Genomic DNA, 26,037 nt, shown 5'->3' with positions numbered 1-26,037 from the left:
CTTGCCATGTTCCACATTAGTGGGCGGAGGTGCTGATGTACATAACTTAAAATAATTGATCAAGTGGGAATGAATTTGAGTATTTTGCGCACAATTTTTTGCTTAATTGTTGCAAGGTATTTTTTTTATCCCAGCACAGATTGGACTGTACAGTTGAATCCACTTCTGATTTTTATATAAATTATTTTTATAACTCCCAGTTCTTCTGCATAGAATGATATCTCTTCAGTAATATTTGTGCTTATCCTTTGGTTGTTGAAACTGGCCAAACAAATTGTTCCTTCAGATCTTAAAAGCTAAAGGATGTATTTTCTTCCCTGAATCAACACAAATCAAGGCGATTACAAAGCAGCTAATTTGCCAGTCAGCTCACATAAGTGGTGAATATTTTATTCATCCAGCTATGGAATTTATTTTCGTACAATTGGCAGAACAAAGCAAAGACTATGGGGCATTGAAGTCCTTTTAAAAAATATATTTTCAAAATGTACACTTTTTGCTGGAGGGTTTGGGAGAGGTGTGACTTGGACTAGCCTTAGTGTAAAAATTAAGGAAATGTGAGTAATGCAACGAGTGTAGTAGATGTTAGTAATTATATGAAAGCAATAAAGGAAATAATTGCACACTTACATTGAATGTAGTAGCACTTTAATTTCTCATTACTTAGCAGTGCTTCTACATTTAAAAGCCAAATGCAAAACCAGGAAAGGATTGGAACAGATGATGTGTAATCCCAAGACACGGTTTTGATACCATGTGAGCAATACATTCAGCGATTAATAGTCATGGAAGGTGCTTTTACTCTGAAGTGTGCACGATCCACCTGGTACACTGTTAATGGCTATATCTGGGCATTCACATTTTGGAACAGCTGTTCTAGACCAGGGTAACCAACAGTCGTGAAGGTCTGATTACCATGAACCACATGCTGCACTTGGCAACTTTCTTGCATTTGTCTTGATGAAAATCATATCTGTCACACAATGCTGTGCTCAGCATATGCGTTGTACCTCGAGGAGGATATTGTCTGCAGGTACTTAAGCACATGAGCGAGAAGATTTCTGATGATTGATCGCTGATACGTAATTGCTGCAATAGCATTTCTTTCGGTTTGTAGATGGCCACCATGGTTAAATCATGAAGCTCAACTCCCTCTCTGTACACGGTCTGAAATAGTGAGTGAAGTTGGTTGAGCAATGCAGTATAGTTGCGCACTATATTTGTGCAGGAATTTCATCAGAAACTAGAACTCCGTAAGCTATGTTGCCTCCCTGGTGCCAGGGTAAGGGACATCACGGAGAGGGTGCAGAGCATTCTGTGGGGGGGAAGGAGAAGACCCAGAAGTCGTGGTCCATGTCGGAACCAACGTCGTAGGGAGGAAGAGGGTTGACACCCTGCAGTCCGAGTTTAAGAAGCTAGGGAGGAAGTTAAAAAGCAGGACCTCAAAGGGTGTAATCTCTGGATTACTCCCAGTGCCACATGCAAGTGAGAGTAGAAATAGGAGGATACGGCAGGTTAATGCGTGGGTAGATACATGGTGCAGGATGGAGGGTTTCAGATTCCTGGGACTTTGGGACCAATTGTGCAGCAGGAGGGAACTGTTAAAGATGGGCGGGTTGCACCTGAACTGAGCTGGGACCGATATCCTTACAGAACAGGTTAACTAGGGTGTTGGGAAGGGTTTAAACTAATTCGCCAGGGGGTTGGGCACCAACATGTGTTAAAAAGTACAAACAAGGTATCGAGAGGTCTGGGAGACACAGTTAGATATGATACAGAATTAGCTGGGATCATAGAAAATATAAAGAGGTCTAAAGTTAGGTTTGGAGTGCATGTGTGTAAATGCACAAAGTGTGGTTAATAAGGTTAGCGAGCTGTAGGTGCAAATAAGTCACATGGGAATATGATGTAGTGGCGATAATTGAGACCTGGCTCAAAAAAAGGAAGGATTGGATGCTTAATATTCGTGGGTACAAGGTAGTCGGGAAAGATAGGGATGGGGGGAAAAAAGGAGGAGGGGTAGCAGTTTTGATTAAAGAAAACATTACAGTTCTAGAAAGAGAAAGATATCCTTGAGGGGCCAAAGTTAGAATCCATTTGGTTGGAGTGAAGAAACAATAAAGGAGCTATTCTGCTGCTTGGTGTATTTTATAGGCCACGAGATAGTGGGAAGGAGATAGAGGAGCAGATTTGCGAAGAAATTACTTTGAAGTGCAAGGACTGTAGAGCAGTGATAACAGACTTTAACTACCCCAATATTGAATGGAGGAATGATTGTGTTAAGGGCAGAGAATGGGAGGAATTTCTGAAGCATGTTCAGGAGAATTTTCTTGATCAGTATGTTTTTTGCCCAATGAGGAAGGAGGCATTGCTGGATCTAGTCCTGGGGAATGAAGTGGGTCAAGTGGAGAATGTCACAGTTGGAGAGCATCTCTGGAGTAGTGATCATAGTATCGTAAGGTTTAGAACCGTTATGGAGAAGGACAAGGAGCAATCTAGAATAAAAATACTCTACTGGAGGAGGGCTAATTTCAGCGAATTGAGGAGGGATCTGGCCCGGGTAAATTGGAGTCAAAGACTGGCAGGCAAAAATGTAATGGAGCAATGGGCAGCCTTCAAAGAGGAGATGGTTCCGGTACATTCCCACAATGGGGAGAGGGCGGGCAACCAAAGCCAAAGCTCTCTGGCTGACTAAGGAGTTAGAGTAGGATGTAGCAGAAGAAGGGTGTGTATGACCGCTGTCAGCTTGATAATACAATTCCGAGTGAGGCTTAATATAAAAAGTACAGAGAAGTGTAACAGGAAATAAGAGGGACAAAGAGACAGTCGGAGAATAGATTGGCGGCCAACATAAAGGAAATCCAAAGGTTTTCTATAGGCATAGATGTGAAAAGTTTGTCGGAAGATTGGTGGGACCGATTAGGGACCAAAATGGCGGTCTATTGGTGGAGGCAGAAGGCATGGCTGAAGTATGGAATGAGTACTTTGCATTGGTGTTTACCAAGGAAGAGGACTTTGCCAAAGCTACAGTAAATGAGGAGGTTGCTGGGATACTGGATGAGATAAAAATACATGAGTTGGAAATACTAGAAAGGTTGGCAGCACTTAAAGTGGATAAGTCACCCGGTCTGGATGGGATGCATCCTAGGTTTCTGAGGGAAGTAAGGGTAGAAATTGTGGAGGTGCTGGCTTCAATCTTCCAATCCTCCTTGGATACAGGGGTGAGGCCAATCGACTGGAGATTTGTAGATGTTCAGAAAAGGGGAGGAGGATAAACCTGGCAATTACAGGCCAGTCAGTTTAACGTCGGTGGTGGGGAAGCTTTTAGAAACAATAATCCGGGAGAAAATTAAGTCACTTGGAGAAGCATGGACTAATAAAGGAGAGCCAGCATGGATTTGTTGAAGGTAAATCGTGTTTGACTAACTTGATTGAGTTTTTTGATGAGGTAACAGAGAGAGTGAATGAGGGCAGTGCAGTTGATGTGTATATGGACTTTCAAAAGGCGTTTGATAAAGTACCGCATTATGCTTATTAACAAAATTGAAGACCTTGGGATAAAAGAAGCAGTAGCAGCATGGATACAAAATTGGCTAAGGGATCGCAAACAGAGAATTGTGGTGACTGGCTGTTTTTCAGATGGAGGGAGGTATACAGTGGCGTTCTCCAACGTTTCGTACTGGGACCACTGCTGTTTTTGATGTACATTAATGACTTGGATTTGGGGGTACAGGGCACCATTTCAAAATCTGCAGATGTCTGGAAACTTTGCTGCTTACTGCGCTTCCATGAGGAAGATAGTAATAGACTTCAAGAGGCCATAGACAGGCCGGTGGAATGTGCAGGCGCATAGTCGATGAAATTCAACACCGAGAAGTGTGAGGTGATACATTTTGGTAATAAGAATGATGAGAGATAATACGTGCTAAATGGTACAATTTTCAAGGGGGTGGAAGAAGCGAGACCTGGGGGTGCTTGTGGACAAATCTTTGAAGGTGGCAGGACAGGTTAACAAAGCAGTTAATCAAGTATATGGGATCCTGGGCTTTGGAAATAGGGGCACAGAGTAGAAAAGCCGGGAAGTTATGCTAAACCTTTATAAAACACTAGTTCGGCCCCAGCTCAAGTATTGTCCAATTCTGGGCATCACAGTTTAGCAAAAACGCGAAGGCTTTGGAAAAGGTACTTAGGAGATTTGCTCGAATGGTTCCCGGATTGAGGGATAACAGTTACATGAATCGTCTGGAGAAGCTGGGGTTGTTCTCCTTGGAGCAAAGAAGGGTAAGAGGAGATTTGATAGAGGTGTTTAAAATCATGAAGGGTTTGGATAGAGTAAATAAAGAGAAACTGTTTCCAATGGCTGAAGGGTCGATAACCAGAGGGCACAGATTTAATGTGATTGGCAAAAGAACCAGAGGCGGCATGAGGAGAATCTTTTTTACGCAGCGAGTGGTTAGGATTTCGAATGCACTGCCTGATTGGGATACACACTCAATAGTAGCCTTCAAAAGGGAATTGGATAAATTCTTGCAGGAGAAAAAAAATTGCAGGGAAATGGGGAAGGTGCGAGGGAATGGGACTAACTGGATTGCTCTTCAAAAGGGCCGGTGCAGACTTGCTGGGTCGAGTGGCCTCTCTGTGCTGCCCAATTCTAGAGCCTGACTGCTGTTGAGTTGTACAATCGCTTTTCAAATTTCAGGGATGGATGAATTAAAGTATGTCGTACACAGCTGTAAGCCTTTCCTCTGATCAAAGATCTACTTTATAACTTGTTAAAATGCCTGTCCCATGGTTGCAGGATGAGTGGAGCTTTGGTATTGAAGGAGTTGCTGTCTGTGCTTCTCCGGATCATTGCAGTGTATCCTGGGCCAATGTACACAGGAACTGCTCTGAACAGTCGAAGATAGTGTGCAGAGATCTTGTTATTTAAAATAGTAACCCATCAATGAATGAACATGACAAAAATTCAACAATTAATTTGTGGAAAAAATTAATATGGAGAATGACAGTTTAAGAACATCTTGGTGTATTTAGTTCTGGTTGGCTGTTCCAAAACACAGGTTCTGTGGCCAGTGGCAAACTTATGTTTATATGAATTGCTTGAACAATTACCAATTATAGTTTGGGAGTAAAATATTCCAATAATTTGTTCTGTAATTTCAGTTAATTGTGTTAATGTTTTGAGATCTGAAATGCCCTGTAATTTTAAGCAGCTTGCTGCTCAAGTTTTCTGAAGTCCTTGTGCACAAGATTGTGGTTCAGTAATTTCGGGTTTAAATTTAAAATTTAAAGCGATTATCTAACTAATGAGGGCTTTGCTTTATTGAGTAAATAAACTTGAGCACATCATCTGGCTGGCACGTCAGTGCAGGACTGTCTGAGGCACTGCCTTCAGATGAAACATTAAACTGAGGCATCATCTGACCCCACAGGTGGACATACAAGATCCCACTGCGCTGTTCAAAGAAGATCAGGGGAGTTCTCTCAAGATGCATTGGTTAAATTCTCAAAGCACCTGTGCAAGTGCATGTACTGAACATGTAAAATGCTATGTTCTAACTGATTTGCTTCTCTTTCAGGTACTATGACCAACTGTGTGCCATTGAGCCCAAGTTTCCATTCTCAGAAAATCAGGTATTCAAGTCTGTATTTGTACCACTGTAAATAAATGTTTTGGATTGATCTGTCAAGTCCTGTTCATCCCTTTGCTTGGCCAGTAAAGTCTGCACCAAACTAGTCTATTCTGTATTGTCCACCTGCTGTAGCGGACCCCGTCTTCGCTCCCCCCCCTTTGCACTATTCGGAGAGGAGTAGGAGAGTTCGCCGAGGTCCTTGGCCAACAATTCTTGCTCGACAAGCATCACTAAAACAGATTACCTGGCCACTTATCTCATTGCTGTTTTGTGGGTCCTTGCTATTTGCAGATTAGCTGCTGCATTGGCCTACAGTGCAACAGTAACTACACTTCAAAAGTAATTCATTGGCTGTGAAGCGCTTTAGGATGTTCCAAGGTCATGAAAGGCGCTATAGAAATGCAAGTTTTTTTTTTTCTCTGGTTGCTGGAAAGAGTCATTATGCAGAAGATGGTGGCATTATCTCCTTCACACTGGTTCTGTTTTAAGGATGGATGTAGGTGTCCAGTTCCTATCGAAGGCCTTTGCTGTCAACCATGTTAAGAATTTATTTTGTACGTTCCTGTTGCTCTGGTTGTCCTTGGGTGTTAACATTTCACATTAGATGGCCATTATCTTTTGTTTTTATTTTGTAGGAATACAGTCAAACATTTTAATCAGGAAAAGGTGTCAGTTTAAAATTTGAGTATATGCACGTTGTACACATTCCTTCCTGTGATCCTAAAGCATTAAGGTTATTGGCTGGGAGATATGGCCAATTTTCCAGACTATTGAACCTTTTCTTGGGTACATGCAGCAAAGTTAGCCGAATGTTAATTTGCACCACTGAGTTCAGTATTGAGAGCATTTTGTGGATCCTGGTCTTGTGTTGGTGGGCAGGAAAGTGGAGTTGAGGTAGAAGATCAGGCATGATCTTATTGAATGGGCACGAGGGGCTGTATGGCCTACTCATTCTATTTTTTATGTTCTTATCAGGCAACCTGTTGCAAACCTCCAGGCCTATGAAATTTATATTAGATGAACTCACAAGTAGAATCAGAGAATGGTTACAGCACAGAAGGAGACCGTTCAGCCATCGAGACTGTGCCTGCTCCCTACAAGAGCATTTCAGCTAGCTCCACTCCCCTGCCCTTTCCCCGTAGCCCTGCAAATGTTTTTCTTTCGGTTACTTATCCAATTCCTTTTTGAAAGCCACAATTGAATCTGCCTCCGCCAACCTTTCAGGCAGTGAATTCCAGATCCTAACCACTCGCTGTGTAAAAATGTTTTCCTTGCGTCGCCTTTGGTTCTTCTGCCAATCACCTTAAATCTGTGTCCTCTGGTTCGCCACCCTTCCACCAATGGGAACAGTTTCTCTTTTATCTACTCTGTCCAGACCCCTCATGATTTTGAACACCTCTATCAAATCTCCTCTCAACCTTCTCTGCTCTAAGGAGAACAACCCCAGCTTCTCCAGTCTCCACATAACTGAAGTCCCTCATCCCTGGAACCATTCTTGTAAATCTTTTCTGCACCCTCTCTAAGCTCTTCACATCCTTCCTAAAGTGTGGTGCCCAGAATTGAACACAGTACTCAAGTTGAGGCTGAACTAGTGTTTTATACAGGTAAATCATAACGTCCTTGCTTTTCTACTCTATGCCTCTATTTATGAAGCCCAGGATCCTGTATGCTTTTTTAACCGCTTTCTCAACCTGCCCTGCCACCTTCAACGATTTGTGCACATATACTGCCAGGTCTCTCTGTTCATGCACCCTCTTTAGAATTGTACCCTTTTAGTTTATATTGCCTCTCCTCATTCTTCGTACTAAAATGTATCACTTCGCACTTTTCCGTGTTAAATTTCATCTGCCACGTGTCCGCCCATTCCACCAGCCTGTCTGTCGTCTTGAAGTCTATCACTATCCTCCTGACTGTTCACTATATTTCCAAGTTTTGTGTCATGTACTTCCAAGTCATTTTTATTAATATATATCAAGAAAAGCAATGGTCCTAGAACCGACCGCTTGGGAACACCACTGTGTACCTTCCTCCAGTCCGAAAAACAACTGCTCACCTCTCCTCTCTGTTTCCTGTCACTAAGCCAATTTCGTATCCATGCTGCCACTGTCCCTTTTATTCCATGGGCTTCAACTTTGCTGGCAAGCCTATTCTGTGGCACTTTATCAAACGTCTTTTGGAAATCCATGTATACCACGTCAACTGCATTGCCCTCATCAACCCTCTCTGTTACCTCATCAAAAAACTTGATCAAGTTAGTTAAACATGATTTGCCTTTAACAAATCCATGCTGGCATTCCTTAATTAATCCACACTTGTCCAAGTGACTGTTAACTTTGTCCCAGATTATCGTTTCTTAAAGCTTCCCCACTACCGAGGTTAAAGTGGCCTGTAGTTACTGGGTTTATCCTTGCACCCTTTTTTGAACAAGGGTGTAACATTTGCATTTCTCCAGTCCTCTGGAACCACCCCCCCATATCAAAGGAAGATTAGAAGATTATGGCCAGTACCTCTGCAATTTCCACCTTTACTTCCCTCAGCATCCTAGGATGCATCCCATCCGGTCCTCGAGACTTATCTACTTTAAGCACAGCCAGCCTTTCTAGTACCTCCTCCTTATCAATTTTTATCCCATCCTGTATCTCCACTACCTCCTCTTTCACTATGACGTTGGCAGCATCTTCCTTGGTAAAGACAGATGCAAAGTACTTGTTTAGTACCTCAGCCATGCCCCTTGCCCCCATGCGTAGATCTCCATTTTGGTCCCTAATATGCCCCACCCCTCCTCTTACTACCCATTTACTATTTGTATGCTTATAGATGACTTCTGGATTCCCTTTTATGTTAGCCGCCAATCTATTCTCATACTCTCTCTTTGCCCCTCTTGCTTCCTTTTTCACTTCCCCTCTGAACTTTCTATATCAGCCTGGTTCTCACTTGTATTCTCAACTTGATATGTCATATGCCCCCTTTCTCTGCTTCATCTCTCTCTCTCTTTCGTCATCCAGGGAGCTCTGGCTTTGGTTGCCCTACCTTTCCCCCTCGTGGGAATGTACCTTGACTGTACCCGAATCATTGTTCAATTACAGTTTAGCCTGCCAATCTTTGATTCCAATTTACCCGGGCCAGATCCGTTCTCAACTCACTGAAATTGGCTTTCCTCCAATTAAGTATTTTTACTCTAGATTGCTGCCTGACCTTGACCATAGCTAGTCTAAACCTTATGATACTATGATCACTGTTCCCGTACTGACACTTGCTCCACTTGACCCACCTTGTTCCTCAGAACCAGATCCAGCAATGCCTCCTCCTCATTGGGCCGGAAATGTACTGATCAAGAAAGTTCTCCTGAACACATTTCAAAAACTCTTTCCTCCCCCCCCCCCCCCCCCTCTCTGCCCTTTACACTATTACTATCTCAATCTATATTTGGACAGTTGAATTCTCCCTTTATCACTACTCTATAGTTCTTGCACCTCTTTAATTTCCCTGCAAATTTGCTCCTCTGTATCCTTCCCACTCGTTGGCGGCCTATAGAATACACCGAGTAGTGTAATGGCACCTCCATTGTCTCTCAACGCTAACCAAGTAAGAACTGTAAGTGCAAATAGTTGCTTGGTGTTGGTTATCTACAAAATTGCTTCATCAGGGGCTAGGGAGGCTGGCTGAGTATCTCAAGGAAAGAAAATAACACTGACCTGTAAGATGAAGTGATAACAGAAAGATGTCACAATAATTCAATATCCCATTGCTAAGTCTTGAGGGCTGCATGTGGTCACAGTCGAGGAAACCGCGACTCTCGAGATGCCTGGTCAGTCCTGGACGATTCACATCAGTTGAACTCTGAATGGCCATTGTTTGCACACCTTTTCTCCAGCAAAATCTGGCCAGTCCTGGAATATGTTTATTCAGTTGAACCCAGCATAATTATGCTAAAGGGAGAAACAATCACATTAACAACTCCTCTCGCAGTGATGTGCTCACATAATGAAGATTACACGGTTTAAGCTGTCGTGGCTGGTTCAGAAAATTGAATGAAATTCCACCACTTTACAGTTGTCTGAAGTTGAGGGCATATCATGGGTTTAAGGATGACTGCAAATGTTGTTTCACAATCTGTGGACTTCCCAAAAACACTAGTGCATTTATATATTTAGAACACCGTCTATTTCATTAATTTACATAGTCTTTTGTAACAAAAGAACTTTGCCAGTGGAGGTACAGGAAACTTTGTGCTATCCGGCACCGACGGGACCGAGCTGTTGCCGTCCCATCAAAGCTGCTGGACAAACCAGCGCTAATGTTAAAACATACGGAAGCTTTTGAGCTCCGTATCTAGCAACAAACCCTGTTGCTTAGCAACAGCTTCTAAACAGTCGGCCGTAGCTTGCAAGCGTCTCTGTAGCTAAGCAACAGCTTTAGCTAGACCTTGCAGAGCCTGACTGGTGGGGGAAAAAAAAGCAACGAAAAGAAAAAAAACTTACTGAACCGACTCCTGAATTTTGCCGGTGGCTCGAGCATTCCGGACAGTTAATCTCCGGATAAACCAAAGTTTCCTGTAGTTGAATGTGTTGTCAGCATTGTATAGAATATGGGTTTGCACCTTGCAGTTCTCCCCATTGTGCATTTCTGCATTGGCCATGCCATAGGGGAAAGTAGTTCCCAAAAGGAGGAAGAATCAAGCCCCACCCATAGTATTGTATAATAGTGTTGCCGTGCAATGTAAGAGTTACGTGCTTAGTGGCTATCTACAAAGTTGCTTCATCAGAGGCAGAGGAGGGGCTGGCTGAGAATCTCAAGGAAAGAAAATAATACTGACCTACAAGATGAAGTGATGGCAGAAAGATGTCACGATAATTCAGTATCCCATTTAAAAGTAGTGCTCTCCGTGCTTAAACAGATGTTACCCTTTATGTACTACGTCCTTGATTGTACTCTCAAGAATGGGAATGCAGTAGGACAGGAAAAAAATCCTCTAGGCATCTACAGGCATTAGTTCTTAAACAGCTTCAGTGTACAGGAAACTTTGGTTTATCCGGAGGTTGTATGTCCGGAAACCTCGATCTACCAGCAGAAATCAGGAGCCGTTTTGTTGTTTTTCTTCTCGTGGCTTTGTTTTCAACAGTCGGGCTCTGGAAAGTCTCTCGGAAGCTGTTGCTAAGTTACAGAGACGCTTCCAAGGTACGGGCCGACTGTTTACAAGCTGTTGCTAAGCAACGGTGTTTGTTGTCAGATACGGAGATGAAAACCTCCGTATGCTTCAACATTAACTTTGTATGTCCGGCAGTTTTGATAGATCGGCAACGGCTTGGTCCCGTCGGTGCCGGATATAACACAGTTTCCTGTACATAATATTTAATCAACTAAAACTAACTGCTGTTTCATTCATTGATCAGTTTTTTATTTAACGTACATAGAATTGAATTGCATAGAATTTTACAGCACGGAAATAGACCATTCGGCACAACAGGTCTATGTTGATGTTTATGCTCCACACGAGCCTCCTCCCACCCTAATTCATCTCACTGTACAACATATCCTTCTATTCCTTTCTCCCTCATCTACTTATTCAGCTTCCCCTTAAATGCATCTATGCTCGTCGCCTCAACCATTCCATGTGGGAACAAGTTCCTAATTCTCACCACTCTTCAGGAAAGAAGTTTCTCCTTAATTCCTTATTGGATTTATTTGTGACTATCTTGTATTTATGGCCCTAGTTTTGGACCTCCTCACATGTGGAAACATCTTCTCTACGTCTACCCTATCAAGCCCCTTCATAATTTTACAGACCTCTATCAGGCAACCCCTTTGGTCTGCTCTTTCCAGAGCAAAGAGCTGCTGCTGGTTCAGTCTTTTATTCTCCAGAATACTAAGTCCACTGACTTTTATGTCCGAGAACTAATGAATGGTCTTTGGGAAATTGGTGTTGCTTTCAAAACTTACCAGCGCTGCTCCTGGTGTGTCCTCTTGTGTAGTTCCCTTTCCAGCACAGAATGCGGGTTTACTAAGTGAAATAGTCAGCTGAGCTCGGCGCATTTCTTTTCTATAATTGGCCTACTGTTGCCCTCTCCTTACCTAGCTTGAAACAAACCAAAAGTTCAGGACCTTTTCAACTATCACCCAAAGATATATCATCACAAATGTAGTAAGTTTCTCAGCTAATTCCATGTTGGCATGAGTGAAACTTGCCCCACCTAAGGGCTGCGAGTTTATCCAGTGAGTAACTTGAGTCATACAGAAGAGGAAGATCGCTGCACAGTTCCTGGTCCTTTTTATTCGTTCATGGGACGTGGGCGTCGCTGGCAAGGCCAGCATTTACTGCCCATCCCTAATTGCCCTTGAGAAGGTGGTGGTGAACCACCTTCTTGAACCGCTGCAGTCTGTGTGGTGAAGGTACTCCCACAGTGCTGTTAGGGAGGGAGTTCCAGGATTTTGATCCAGCGACGATGAAAGAATGGCGATACATTTCCAAGTCAGGATGGTGTCTGACTTGGAGGGGAGTTTGCACGTAATGGTGTTCCCATGCGCCTGCTGCCCTTGTCCTTTTAGGTGGTAGAGGTCGCGGGTTTGGGAGGTGCTGCAGTGCATCTTGTAGATGGTACACACTGCAGCCACGGTACGCCGGTGGTGGAGGGAGTGAATGTTTTAATGGAGTGCCAATCAAACGGGCTGCTTTGTCGATGGTGTCGAGCTTCTTGAGTGTTGTTGGAGCTGCACTCATCCAGGCAAGTGGAGAGTACTCCATCACACTCCTGACTGGTGCCTTGTAGATGGTGGAAAGGCTTTGGGGAGTCAGGAGGTGAGACACTCGCTACAGAATACCCAGCCTCTGACCTCTTGTTGCCACACTGTGGCTGTGGTCCAGTTAAGTTTCTGTCAATGGTGACCCCCAGGATGTTGATGGTGGGGGATTCAGTGATGGTAATGCCATTGAATGTCAAGGGGTGATGGTTATGTAAACAAGTATGTTAAAAGAAAATGATTAGTCAGAAACGGGAGAATTTATAATGGGGAACAAGGAAATAGCAGAGCAATTAAACAAATACTTTGTGTCCTCTTCCGTGAAAACGGAACCAAATAACTTTCCAGAAATGCTAAGGAACCAAGGGTCTAGTGAGAAGGAGTAATTAAAGGAAATTAGTATTAGTAAAAAAAAAAATAGTGCTGGAGAAATTAATGGGACTGAAAGCTGATAAATCCCCAGGACCTGATAATCTGCATCCCAGAGTACTAAAAGAGGTAGCCATGGAAATAGTGGATGCATTGGTTGTCATCTTCCAAAATTCTATAGATTATGGAACAGTTCCTGCAGATTGGAGGGTGGCAAATGTAACCCCACTATTTAAAAAAGGAGGGAGAGAGAAAACCAGGAACTACAGACCGGTTAGCCTAACATCAGTAGTAGGGAAAATGCTAGTGTATTATAAAGGATGTGATAACAGGACACTTAGAAAATATCAATGGGGTTAGACGAAGTCAACATGGATTTATGAAAGGGAAATCGTGTTTGACAAACCTACTGGTGTTTTTTGAGGCTGTAACTGGTAGAATAGATAAGGAGAACCAGTGGATGTGGTGTATTTGGATTTTCAGGAGGCCTTTGATAAAGTCCCACATAAGAGGTTAGTGTGCAAAATTAAAGCACATGGGATCGGGGTAATATACTGGCATGGATTGAAAATTGGTTAACAGACAGGAAACAGAGAGTAGGAATAAATGGGTCTTTTTCGGATTGGCAGGCGGTGACTAGGGTACCGCAGGGATCAGTGCTTGGGCCCCAGCTATTCACTATATATATCAATGATTTGGATGAGGGAACCAAATGTAATATTTCCAAGTTTGCTGACGACATGAAACTAGGTGGGATTGTGAATTGTGAGGAGGATGCAAAGAGGCTTCAAGGCGATTTGGGCAAGTTGAGTGAGTGGGCAAATACATGGCAGATGCAGTATAACGTGGATAAATGTGAAGTTACCCACTTCGGTAGGAAAAACAGAAAGGCAGAGTATTATTTAAATGGTGATAGATTGGGAAATGTTGATGTACAGAGGGACCTGGGTGTCCTTGTACACCAGTCACTGAAAGCAAACATGCAGGTGCAGCAAGCAGTTAGGAAGGCAAATGGTATGTTGGCCTTCATTGCAAGAGGATTTGAGTACAGGAGCAAGGATGTCTTACTACAGTTATACAGGGCCTTGGTGAGACCACACCTGGAGTACTGTGTGCAGTTTTGGTCTCCTTACCTAAGAAAGGATATACTTGCCATAGAGGGAGTGCAGCAAAGGTTCACCAGACTGATTCCTGGGATGGCAAGACTGTCGTATGAGGAGGGATTGGGTCGACTAGGTCTGTATTCACTCGAGTTTAGAAGAATGAGAGGGGATCTCATTGAAACATATAAAATTCTGACAGGGCTGGACAGACTGGATGCAGGGAGGATGTTTCCCCTGGCTGGAGGTTCTAGAACGACGGGTCACAGTCTCAGGATAAGGGGTAGGACATTTAGGACTGAGATGAGGAGAAATTTCTTCACTCGGAGGGTGGTGAACCTGTGGAATTCTCTACTACGGAAGGCTGTGGAGGCCAAGTCACTGAATATATTTAAGAAGGAGATAGATAGATTTTTAGACACAAAAGGCATCAAGGGGTATGGGGAGAGAGCGGGAATATGGTATTGAGATAGAGGATCAGCCATGATCATGTTGAATGGTGGTGCAGGCTCAAAGTTCTGAATGGCTGACTCCTGCTCCTATTTTTCTGTTTCTCTTGTTAGACTGTCGCTTGTTGTAGATAGTCATTGCCTGGCACTTATGTGGTGCGAATGTTACTTGCCACTTATCAGCCCAAGCCTGAATGTCATCCAGGTCTTGCTGCATGCGGGCATGAACTGCTTCATTATCTGAGGAGTTGCGAATGGCACTGAACACTGCAGTCATCAGCGAACATCCCCACTTCTGACCTTATGATGGAGGGAAGGTCATTGATGAAGCAACTGAAGATGGTTGGGCCTAGGACACTGCCCTGAGGAACTCTTGCAGCGATGTCCTGGGGCTGTGATGATTGACCTCCAACCACCACAACCATCTTCCTTTGTGCTAGGTATGACTCCAGCCAGTGGAGCGTTTTCCCCTGATTCCCATTGACTTCAGTTTTACTAGGGCTCCTTGATGCCACACTTGGTCAAATGCTACCTTGATGTCAAGGGCAGTCATTCTCACCTCGCCTCTGGAATTCAGCTCTTTTGTCCATGTTTGGACCATGGCTGTAATGAGGTCTGGAGAGTGGGCTTGGTGGAACCCAAACTGGGTATCCGTGAGCAGGTTGTTGGTGAGTCAGTGCCACTTGATGGCATTGTCAACGACACCTTCCATCACTTTGCTGATGATTGTGAGTAGACTGATGGGGCGGTAATTGGAAGGATTGGATTTGTCCTGCTTTTTGTGGACAGGACATACCTGGGCAGTTTTTTCTATATTGTCGGATAGATGCCAGTGTTTTAGCTGTACTGGAACAGCTTGGCTAGAGGCGCGGTTAGTTCTGAAGCCCAAGTCTTCACTATAGCCGGGATGTTGTCGGGGCCCATAGCCTTTGCTGTATCCAGTGCACTCAGCTGTTTCTTGTTATCACGTGGAGTGAATCGACTTGGCTGAAGACTGGCTTCTGTGATGGTGGGGACCTCGGGAGGAGGCCGCTTTAAATCATCCACTCGACACTTCTGGCTGAAGATGGTTGCAAATGCTTCCGCCTTGTCTTTTGCACTCACGTGCTGGGCTCCACCATCATTGAGGATGGGGATGTTCATGGAGTCCCCTCCTCCCGTTAGTTGTTTAATGGTCCACCACCATTCACGACTGGATGTGGCAGGACTGCAGAGCTTTGATCTGATCCGTTGATTGTGAGATTGCTTAGCTCTGTCTATAGCATGCTGCTTCTGCTGTTTAGCATGAATGTAGTCCTGTGTTACAGCTTCCCCAGGTTGGCAGCTCATTTTTAGGTACACCCGGTGCTGCTCCTGGCATGCTCTTCCACACTCCCCATTGAACCAGGGTTGGTCCCCTGGCTTGATGGTAATGGTAGAGTGAGGGATATGCCGGTGCCATGATATTACAGATTGTGGTGGAATACAATTCTGCTGCTGCTGATGGCCCTCCGTGCCTCATGGATGTCCAGTTTTGAGCTGCTAGATTTGTTCTGATTCTATCCCATTTAGCACGGTGGTCGTGCCACACAACACGATGGAGGGTGTCCTCAGTGTGAAGATGGAATTTCATCGCCACAATGACTGTGCGGTGGTCACTGCTACCAATGCTATCATGGACAGATGCATCTGCGACAGGTAGATTGGTGAGGACGAGGTCAAGTAGGTTTTTCCCTTGTGTTGGTTCTCTCGCCACGTGTCGCAGGCCCAGACTGGCAGTTATGTCCTTCAGGACTAGGCCTGCTCGGTCAGTAGTGGTGCTACCGAGCCACTCTTGGTGATGGACATTGACGTCCTCTACCCAGAGTACATTCTGTGCCCTTGCACTGATTTGGTCGATTTAAATAGCAGAAACTCTCGGCCGCTTTGTCTCGTTCCAGTTCATACTGGATTTTGCTCATGCATGTGAATTTGGTTCTCATTCACTTATTCTCCTGCCCACTCTACCCCATATGTAGTTGTTGCTCAGAACATTATTCAGCATGATGGCATCCTTTACTTTTGGTATGAATATCTTGTTTAACAACTTCTTATGTTGTTATGTACCCTATGTTTTTCATATTTTGCAAATTATTCTATACTTTTTTTAATGGAAGTCTTTGCTTTTGCTAGAGTAGAAGAAACTTCTGAAATACTAAAGCTATGCGAGTAGCTGTGGCTCCAGGTGGGGGGGTTCAATGGTTCCCAGAGAAGTAGTTGAGTTGTTAATTCAGCAGTATGAAATATAATCTGTTGCAAATATGAGAGATAATTTCATGTAATTAATAATTATTGCCCTTTGTGGTAAACCACTTTTATCGTTCACTATCGTTACACTATAGTTATCACTGTTATATCGTTACTCTATGGTTATCACTGTTCACACTGTTGTATCACTATACGAGGTCGCCTCTTGTCATGCTGCTATACCTGGGCTGACCACTGCTGACTCCGCCCATGACTCCACCTACCTGCCCAGGTATAAAGGTAGTCGACTGGTTGGCATTCCTCCTTGTTGTATCCGATCACCCACGAGGGTGGGCTCTGTTATTTAGCCAATAAAAACCTATAGTTACTTTCTTAACTCGTCGCTTTTCATTGGATGAATTGATAGGTATATCAATTTTATTGGCTAAATTTTAAAATGTCGACACCTGAGCAGTCAAACGACCAGCCAAGCGACCAGCCAGACGCCCAGCTACAACAGCCACAGCAGCCGGCCTGGCTGCGAGCCCTCAGACCACCGTACCTGGATCTAAACCCACAGGCAGCAAACTCAGCCCTCGACTTCGAACACTGGCTGAGCTGCTTCGAAGCCTACCTGGGAGAATCCGGCGTGCCTCAGAAATCCATGCTAAGAGTTCTGAACGCCCAAGTGAGCCCTAAAGTATTCGCACTCATCCGGGACCTTAAAACATACGAGGACGCCATCAACCGGCTGAAAAGACAGTACCAAACCCCGGTAAATTCCATGTATGCCAGACACCTCCTAAGATCCCGCCCGCAACAGCCAGGAGAGCCCGTGGAGGAATTTTTACGGGTGCTACAAGCACTCGGCAGAGACTGTAACTTTAAAGCGGTAACGGCGGCAGAAAATACTGAAGACAATGTCCGTGATGCCTTCGTGAAAGGCCTGCGGTCCGACTACTCACGGCAAAGACTACTGGAAGCAAGGGACCTCGACCTGGACAAAGCTGCAGCCCTCGCTCTCTCTCTAGAGGTGGCCCATCGGGACCTCGAGGCATACTCAAGGTACTGTAACTCGCGACCCTGGGACTTGGGACCGACCCCGACCGCGATACCCCCCGCAGCAACCCCCCTGGGACCTACCTCCGCGTCGGCGTCCCGGACCCGATCGAGACCGCCACCCCCGGTACCGGCTCCGACATCGGACCCCCGCGATCGGGCCGCCGGCTGCTTCTTCTGCGGCCAGGCGAAACACCCGAGGTCGCGCTGCCCAGCCAGGAACTCTACCTGCTCAAACTGCATGAAGAAAGGCCACTTCGCTAAGGCCTGCAGAGGTGGATCATCAGAGGCCAGCAGTGCCTCATGCAAGCTGTGGGGGCGGCCATCTTCCTTCAAGGCAACAGAGGCCAGCATCCCCACATGTGAGTCATGGGGCGGCCATCTTTGATACAGGCAACCGACACCAGCAGTGCCTCGTGAGTTATGGGGGCAGCCATCTTCTCCGCCATTTTGTCCAACCTCGTGGGAGACGCCATTTTACCCGCCACGCCCGACCGCCACCGTGCCTCTAGACCCGACTACCGCCTCAACCGCAGACTACAACTCGCTCAGCTATACACTAGCCTCCGTCACACTGGACCAGGCCTGCCCGCATCACCTGTCCAAGTCGATGATGGACATCAAAGTAAACGGCCACGCCACGACCTGCCTGTTCGACAGCGGAAGCACGGAGAGCTTCATCCACCCAGACACGGTGAGCCACTACTCCCTCCCTGTCCTGCCAACGCGCAACCGGATCTCGATGGCATCGAGGTCACACGCCACAGACATCAGCGGCTACTGTGTTGTGACCCTGTCGGTCAAGGGTACGGAGTATAAAAATTTTAAACTCCTCGTCCTGCCCCAGCTATGTGCTGCCGTCCTACTAGGCCTAGACTTCCAATCCCACCTCCAAAGCGTCACGTTAGCATACGGCGGACCCCTCCCCCCACTCACAGTCGACAACCAGCAGATTTTAAACCGCCCACCGCGTAACACCTGCGGCCTATCCACCCTCAAGGTCCCGCCACCTTCCCTGTTCGCTAACCTCACCCCCGACTGCAAACCCATCGCTACCAAGAGCAGGCGGTACAGCACCGGGGACAGAGCTTTCATTAGCTCGGAGGTGCAGCGTCTCCTGAAGGAGGGCATCATCGAGGGGAGCACCAGCCCCTGGCGTGCCCAGGTCGTGGTCGTTAAGACCGGCAATAAAAACCGCCTGGTCATCGACTACAGCCAGACCATAAACAGGTACACCCAGCTGGACGCATACCCCTTCCCCGCATATCTGATATGGTCAATCAGATTGCGCAGTACCGGGTATTCTCCACCATCGACCTTAAGTCGGCCTATTACCAACTCCCTATCCGCCCTGAGGACCGCCAGTATACAGCCTTCGAGGCGAACGGCCGCCTCTACCACTTCCTTAGGGTTCCCTTCGGCGTCACCAACGGGGTTTCGGTCTTCCAAAGGGAGATGGACCGGATGGTTGACCAGAACGGGCTGCACGCCACGTTCCCCTATCTAGATAACGTCACCATCTGCGGCCGCGACCGGCAGGACCACGATGTTAATCTGGAGAGATTCCTCCGTACGGCCCAACGGCTGAACCTCACCTACAATAAGGATAAATGTGTGTTTAACACCTCGCGCCTTGCCATCCTCGGCTGTGTAGTAGAGAACGGAGTCATCGGCCCCGACCTCGAAAGAATGCGCCCCCTCATGGAGCTACCCCTCCCCCACTGTCCAAAGGCACTGAAGAGAACCCTGGGGCTCTTCGCCTACTATGCCCAATGGGTGCCCAATTATGTGGACAAAGCCAGACCCCTCATGAAGTCCACATCCTTCCCCCTTACGGAGGAAGCGTGCGCAGCCTTCTCCCTCATTAAGGGAGACATTGCCAAGGCCACTATGCACGCAGTGGATGAGTCCATCCCCTTCCAAGTCGAGAGCGATGCATCCGACTTCGCCCTAGCCGCCACCCTTAACCAGGAGGGGAGACCGGTGGCCTTCTTCTCAAGGACTCTACAGGGCCCTGAGATCCGACACTCGTCGGTCGAGAAGGAGGCCCAGGCGATTGTGGAGGCGGTACGACGCTGGAGGCACTACCTGGCAGGCAAACGATTTACCCTCCTTACCGACCAACGTTCGGTCGCTTTTATGTTTAATAACAAGCTGAGGGGCAAAATCAAGAATGACAAGATCTTGAGGTGGAGAATCGAGCTCTCCACCTACGATTATGATATCTTGTACCGGCCAGGTAAGCTGAATGAACCCCCCGATGCTCTGTCACGAATTACATGCGCCAGCGCGCAAAGTGATAGACTTCAGACCCTCCACAACGACCTCTGCCACCCCGGGGTCACCAGACTTTACCACTTCATTAAGGCCCGCAACCTGCCCTACTCCATCGAGGAGGTCAGGACCATGACCAGGAACTGCCAGACCTGTGCCGAGTGCAAACCGCACTTCTTTAGGCCGGACAGAGCAAGCCTGATCAAGGCCACCCGCCCCTTCGAGCGCCTGAGCATCGACTTTAAGGGGCCCCTCCCGTCCTCTGACCGTAATGTGTACTTCCTCAACATTGTTGATGAGTACTCCCGCTTCCCCTTTGCCTTCCCCTGCCCAGACATGACCAGTACCACGGTCATTAAATGCCTGAACGACCTCTTCGCCTTGTTCGGGTTCCCAAACTATATACATAGTGACCGGGGCTCCTCCTTCATGAGCGAGGAACTCCGTCAGTTCCTACTAGCGAGAGGTATTGCTGCAAGCAGGACCACCAGCTACAACCCCCGAGGGAACGGCCAGGTAGAAAGAGAGAATGCGACGGTAGGGAAGGCCGTCCTCTTAGCCTTAAAGTCTAAGGGCCTCCCAACCTCCCGCTGGCAGGAAGTCCTCCCGGCAGCGCTGCATTCCACCCGGTCACTACTTTGCACTGCCATCAACGCCACCCCCCATGAACGAATGTTTGTTTTCCCCAGGAAGTCGACTACGGGAACCACGCTACCAACCTGGCTGACCTCTCCGGGGCCCGTCTTGCTGCGAAAGCACGTGAGGGCCCATAAAACGGACCCCCTGGTCGAGAGGGTGGACCTCCTGCACGCCAACCCCCAGTACGCCTATGTGGCATACCCAGACTGGCGGGAGGACACAGTTTCCTTACGAGACCTCGCACCCTCGGGCACTCCGGAGACACCACCTTCACCCCCCCCCCCCCCACCACCCCCCCAATTCCAGACCAGGTAGACGGCATGCCGGAACCCCACGAGCCTTCGCCGACCACGCAGACACCAGCATTAACACCGGATAATGCAACACCGCCGCTGCGACGATCAGAAAGGCTTACGAGGCCTCCGGACAGACTGACATACCAGAACTGGTAGTACACTTCACCCCGCCGGACTCCAATCTAAACAAGGGGTGAATGTGGTAAACCACTTTTATCGTTCACTATCGTTACACTGTAGTTATCACTGTTATATCGTTACTCTATGGTTATCACTGTTCACACTGTTGTATCACTATACGAGGTCGCCTCGTGTCATGCTGCTATACCTGGGCTGACCACTGCTGACTCCGCCCATGACTCCACCTACCTGCCCAGGTATAAAGGTAGTCGACTGGCTGGCATTCCTCCTTGTTGTATCCGATCACCCACGAGGGTGGGCTCTGTTATTTAGCCAATAAAAACCTATAGTTACTTTCTTAACTCGTCGCTTTTCATTGGATGAATTGATAGGTATATCACCCTTCTATAAATATAAAACTTTGTTCCACTGAATGAAATCAGCTGCCTTGTTTTGTCTAATCAATACAGGCTTGTCTGGACTGTAGCCTCTGAGGCCCAGCCTTTGAAGCCTGGACAACTCCATTCTATTTGAACTTGTGTGTTTGCTGGCTTGTCTTTGAATTTTATGAGCCTCAGGTTTCAAAAGAGCTATCTTTGGGATTTGTCCACTAATGATGGAACAGCATGAAGCAATGGCAATTCAAGCTATGCAAATTAATGGGGCAATTGATTTCAATTCGAACCCACCAATGGATGTTCCACGGTATACACCTATGTAGTCCATGAAGACTAAAAGCTTAGAGACTCCCAATTTAATGGAAGGGACTGCATTCGCTTCTGAAATCATTTTGTGAACAGACAGGGTTGACCACAAATCCTCCTCCGATGCCTCTCCACTGTTGTCCAGCTGGGTAGGACTGCACTTGGCTGGTTCCATTCTTATTTATGTAATCCTAGCCAGAGAATCGCCTGCAATGGCGTCTCTTCCCGCTCCAGCATCGTTGCCTCTTGTGTTCCCCCAGGGATCTATCCTTGACCCCCTCCTATTTCTCATCTACATGCGGCCCCTCGGCAACATTATCCAAAAACACAGCGTCCGTTTCCACACGTACGCTGACGACATCAGCTCAATGTCACCACCACCTCTCTCGACCACTCCACTGTATCTAAATTGTCATTGTTTGTCTGACATCCAGTCCTAAATTTCCTCCAACTAAGTATTGGGAAGCTCAAAGCCATTGTCTTTGACCCCTGCCACAAACTCTGTTCCCTAGCCACTGACCCCATCCCTCTCCCTGGCAACTGTCTGAGGCTGGACCAGACTGTTCGCAACCTTGGTGTTATATTTGACCCCGAGGTGAGCTTCCAACCACATATCCGCGCCATCACCGAGACCGCCTGTTTCCACCTCCGTAACATTGCCTGACTCCACCCTTGCCTCAGCTCATCTGCTGCTGAAACCCTCATCAATGCTTTTGTCACCTCTAGACTTGACTATTCTCATGTACTCCTGGCCGTCCTCTCGCATTCTACCCTCCGTAAACTTGGCCATCCAAAACTCTGCTGCCCGTGTCCTAACTCGCACCAAGTCCCGTTCACCCATCACCCCTGTACTCACTGACCTACATTGGTTCCTGTTTAAGCAATGCCTCAATTTTAAAATTCTCATCCTTGTTTTCATATCCCTCCTTGGCCTCCCACTTCCTATTATTGTAATTTCCCACAACCCACAAGATCTCTGCGCTCCTCTAATTCTGCCCTCCTTGGGCATCCCTGATTTCAGTCGCTCCACCACCGGTGGCCGTGTCTTCTGTTGCCTGGGCCCGACGCTCTGGAATTTCTTGCCTAAACCTCTCTGCCTCTCAACCTCTCCTCCTTAAAGACGCTCCTTAAAACCCTCCTCTTTCTGTCCTAATACTCCTCACGTGGCTCGATGTCAAATATTGTCTGATAACGCTCCTGTGAAGCACCTTGGGACATTTTACTACGTTAAAGGCGCTATATAAATATATAAGATGTGTTTTGGTAATGTTTTCAATCCTTGGATGTGTTGGATCTGTTTTAAGAGAAGGATGGAATATTTTTTCTTAAGACACACAAAAAGTGTTTACCATTTTGCAAATGCCCGTGTATATATTAATTTTGATGAGAGTAAGCTACATTTTCCAATATTGTCTTTAAAATCTTGTCATTTTGTGTTCACGGCTAAAGAAAGAAAGCTCGCAGCTGCAGGATATCCCAAAGTGTAGTAGCTGTTGTGTGGACAATACAACAGCCAATTTACGGCTGGCCAAGTCCTTGTGTTGTTAATCTGTGTTTCCAGTGGTGCTGGAGGAGGAAGGAAGGTAGGCCATGCCACCAGGGAAACTCGCTGCTCTTTGATTTTTGTCATGGGATTTTTTACGTTCACCTCAGTAGGCAAATGGGGCTTTGGTTTAATATCTCCCCAGAAAGACAACACCTCTGACAATTGAGCACTCCCTTTTTACTGCACTGAAGTGTCAGCCTAGATTATGTGCTCCGGTTCTGGAGTGGGGCTTGAACGCATTACCTTCTAATTCAGGGAAGAGGCCTCCTAACTGAGCCAAGCTGACACTAAACTTACTTGGGGCACATTGCAGTAAGTCTTGCCATCAGAGGGAAGAAATCCTGATAAAAAGGATTTGACGAATAGTGTCCACTGGTAAATTTAACTTGGGGGTGGGGTGGGGGAGGGAAGGCAGCTAAGAATTTGTTCAGCAAGGTTGTAGGTAAGTGGTTCATTGTACCCTGAGAGGAGCTGCGGAACTCGCCTTTTGCTGCAGCTGCTGTTATAACTAAAATAAAAAGGTCCATTGTCACGCTTCACTTCTTTCTGTGCAAATACCCACTTTCCCTTGAGTTTGTGTTTTTGTTTTGGAAGCGATATGATGTCATATTGTTTTAAATTGGAAGCATTCTTCATTTGTTTATCCTATACATACATACCTGAAAGACAGGCTCATCTCCAACCATGGAAGCAGCTTGTGATGCTGCATGTTTTTTCCCCATCAGCAGCACTTCAGAGTGATTTATACTTGGAATGGTCCAATGCATAGGGCAGGGGAGAAAACATTCTGTTGATCTAGTTAGATACTGGGATCAGAGAGAGTTCTTGTAAATTTTTATGGAAGCACGAGCTGGATGCACTGGGTAGCCTACCTTGTCTGCACTTAACTTGTGATCTTTAAGATTGCGAAAGGAACTGTCTTTAGATATCCACAGAACCCATGGCTGTGGGTAACAACTGATAAAGTTCGGTAGGTAGCCTGCTAGTAAATACTGGCTGATCACAAAATTCTTACCTTGTTCACTCTGCATGCCAATAGAAACAGAGTCTTCTGCAGGAGTGGAGATGTAGTAACAATGGTAACACTGGGCCATTTCTTGTCATGGGCTTTTACATGCTGCAGTCAGCTTTTGAAGCATACGACAATAACCTGCATTTAAATAGCAGGTTACCCTAGGAAAATGTTCCATTGCGCTTATGTGAAGCGCCATCAGACAAAATTTGTCACCGAGCCGAAGAAGGAGATATTAGGCAGGTTTACTAAAGCTTTGTCAAAGAGGCAGGTTTAAAAGAGATTCTTCAAGAAAGGAGAAAGGTGAAGAGGTTTAGGGAGGGAACTCCAGTGATTATGATCCAGATGATTGAAGGCGCAACTGCCAATGGTGGGGTGAAGGGAGTGGGGGATGCGCCGGAGGCTAGAGTTGTCGGGCTGTCGGAAGTTACATCGATGGGAAGGGTTCTTGATGGGATTTGAACACCAGGATGAGAATTTTGAATTTGAGGCATTGGTGGATCCCATTAGAAGAAGAGCACAAGGGGGATGGTGAGCGGGACTTGGTGCGGTTCAGGATATGGGCAGCAGAGTTTGAGCATATCGTGAACACTTCTGGTCTAGAGTCAATAATTTTCACTTGTTGGTTATTGGATCTCGGGCAGTTCAAAAGTTCTACCTTCTGCATCCTTTAGATAACATAATTCTCAATAAATTGATACGAAGTTTTATTTTAGTTTGATGTCGGAAAATTCATGCTATTGCACCAATGATGGTGTTTTACAAAAATTATTTGATCCCCATACCCAACAAAGGGCTTTATAAGGAGAAAAAATGTCAACATGCTATTGAGGTAACTTTATATTCTTTGGTTTAGCTGACTTTTTTCCCCCCAGTAACCCCCACCCGTCATCATTTGCTGAGAGCATGGTCTGATGTTAATTCATGCAGTTCAGTGTTAAAGTGAGTGTATCCAGTGTGGAACGCGTTCAGTAATGGGACAACTTCACTGGTAATGCAGTCACATATAAAATGTGTGTCGAAGTGGTAGTGCAGACAAGAGAAGTTTTTAATTTTGAGTTGATCGTGCAAGAAATCTGACAATTTGAGACTTAATGAGTTGTTTTTCCTTTAAAGCTTTGTTTAACTTTCACCTGGAAAGATGCATTTGATAAAGGATCTCTGTTTGGAGGATCTGTTAAGCTTGGTAAGTACTTGTTTATATCATGGTATTGCCTCGGGACAAAACAAAACAAAAATCTTTGCTCCCTTAACTTTTTTTTATTCTCCATCTCTTCCACTCCAATTATTTCTCTCATGTTCTGTCCCATCTGTCATCTCCCTTCCCCCGCACCCAGTGTCTTTTCCTATGTACAGGAAACTTTTTTTTATCTGGTACCGACGGGACCGGCGCGGTGCCGGTTTATCAAAAAGTCCGGATTACAGAGAGGTAAAGTAAATGGTATGAGAGCCCCGTACACGGCCACAGATCCAGGCGTCCCTGTTGCATGGCAACAGGTGCAGGAACCCTGGCCACAGACCAAGCGTCCCCGTTGCAGAGCAACAGGTGCAGGAACCCCGGCCACAGACCAAGCGTCCCCGTTGCAGAGCAACAGGTGCAGGAACCCCGGCCACAGACCAAGCGTCCCCGTTGCAGAGCAACAGGTGCAGGAACCCTGGCCACAGACCAAGCGTCCCCGTTGCAGAGCAACAGGTGCAGGAACCCCGGTTACACGGCCACAGATCCAGGAATGGTCACTAATATGAAGTAAAACTTAACCGGCAAAATTCAGGAGTAGGTTCAGGTAAGAGATTTCTGGTTATTTAGGTGCTGGTTAAAAGAGACTTCCCTGTACCTTCCCATTTCCTCTTTTGATCTTTCCTAGAGGCAGACTTTGGCTCCAAAGCTCTAAT

General features: G+C 46.3%; 1 protein-coding gene across 3 annotated transcripts in view; it reads left to right on the top strand.

Annotated features, from left to right (window-relative positions):
• Positions 1 to 26,037, top strand: part of pdcd6ip (programmed cell death 6 interacting protein) — a 96,347-nt gene that overhangs the window by 9,852 nt on the left and 60,458 nt on the right. For all 3 annotated transcript variants that reach the window (XM_085993846.1, XM_085993845.1, XM_085993844.1), the window contains exons 2-3: positions 5,580 to 5,634; positions 25,261 to 25,330. In XM_085993846.1, coding sequence (XP_085849972.1) covers positions 5,580 to 5,634; positions 25,261 to 25,330 — 125 coding nt within the window. The remainder of the gene's footprint in view (positions 1 to 5,579; positions 5,635 to 25,260; positions 25,331 to 26,037) is intronic.

This window comes from Somniosus microcephalus, chromosome 7, assembly GCF_052327205.1.
Source record: "Somniosus microcephalus isolate GS21.2 chromosome 7, FLI_Smic_1.0, whole genome shotgun sequence".
NCBI lineage: Eukaryota > Metazoa > Chordata > Chondrichthyes > Squaliformes > Somniosidae > Somniosus > Somniosus microcephalus.
Note: the sequence above shows the minus strand (reverse complement) of the source record. Positions and strands in the feature narration are given on the sequence as shown.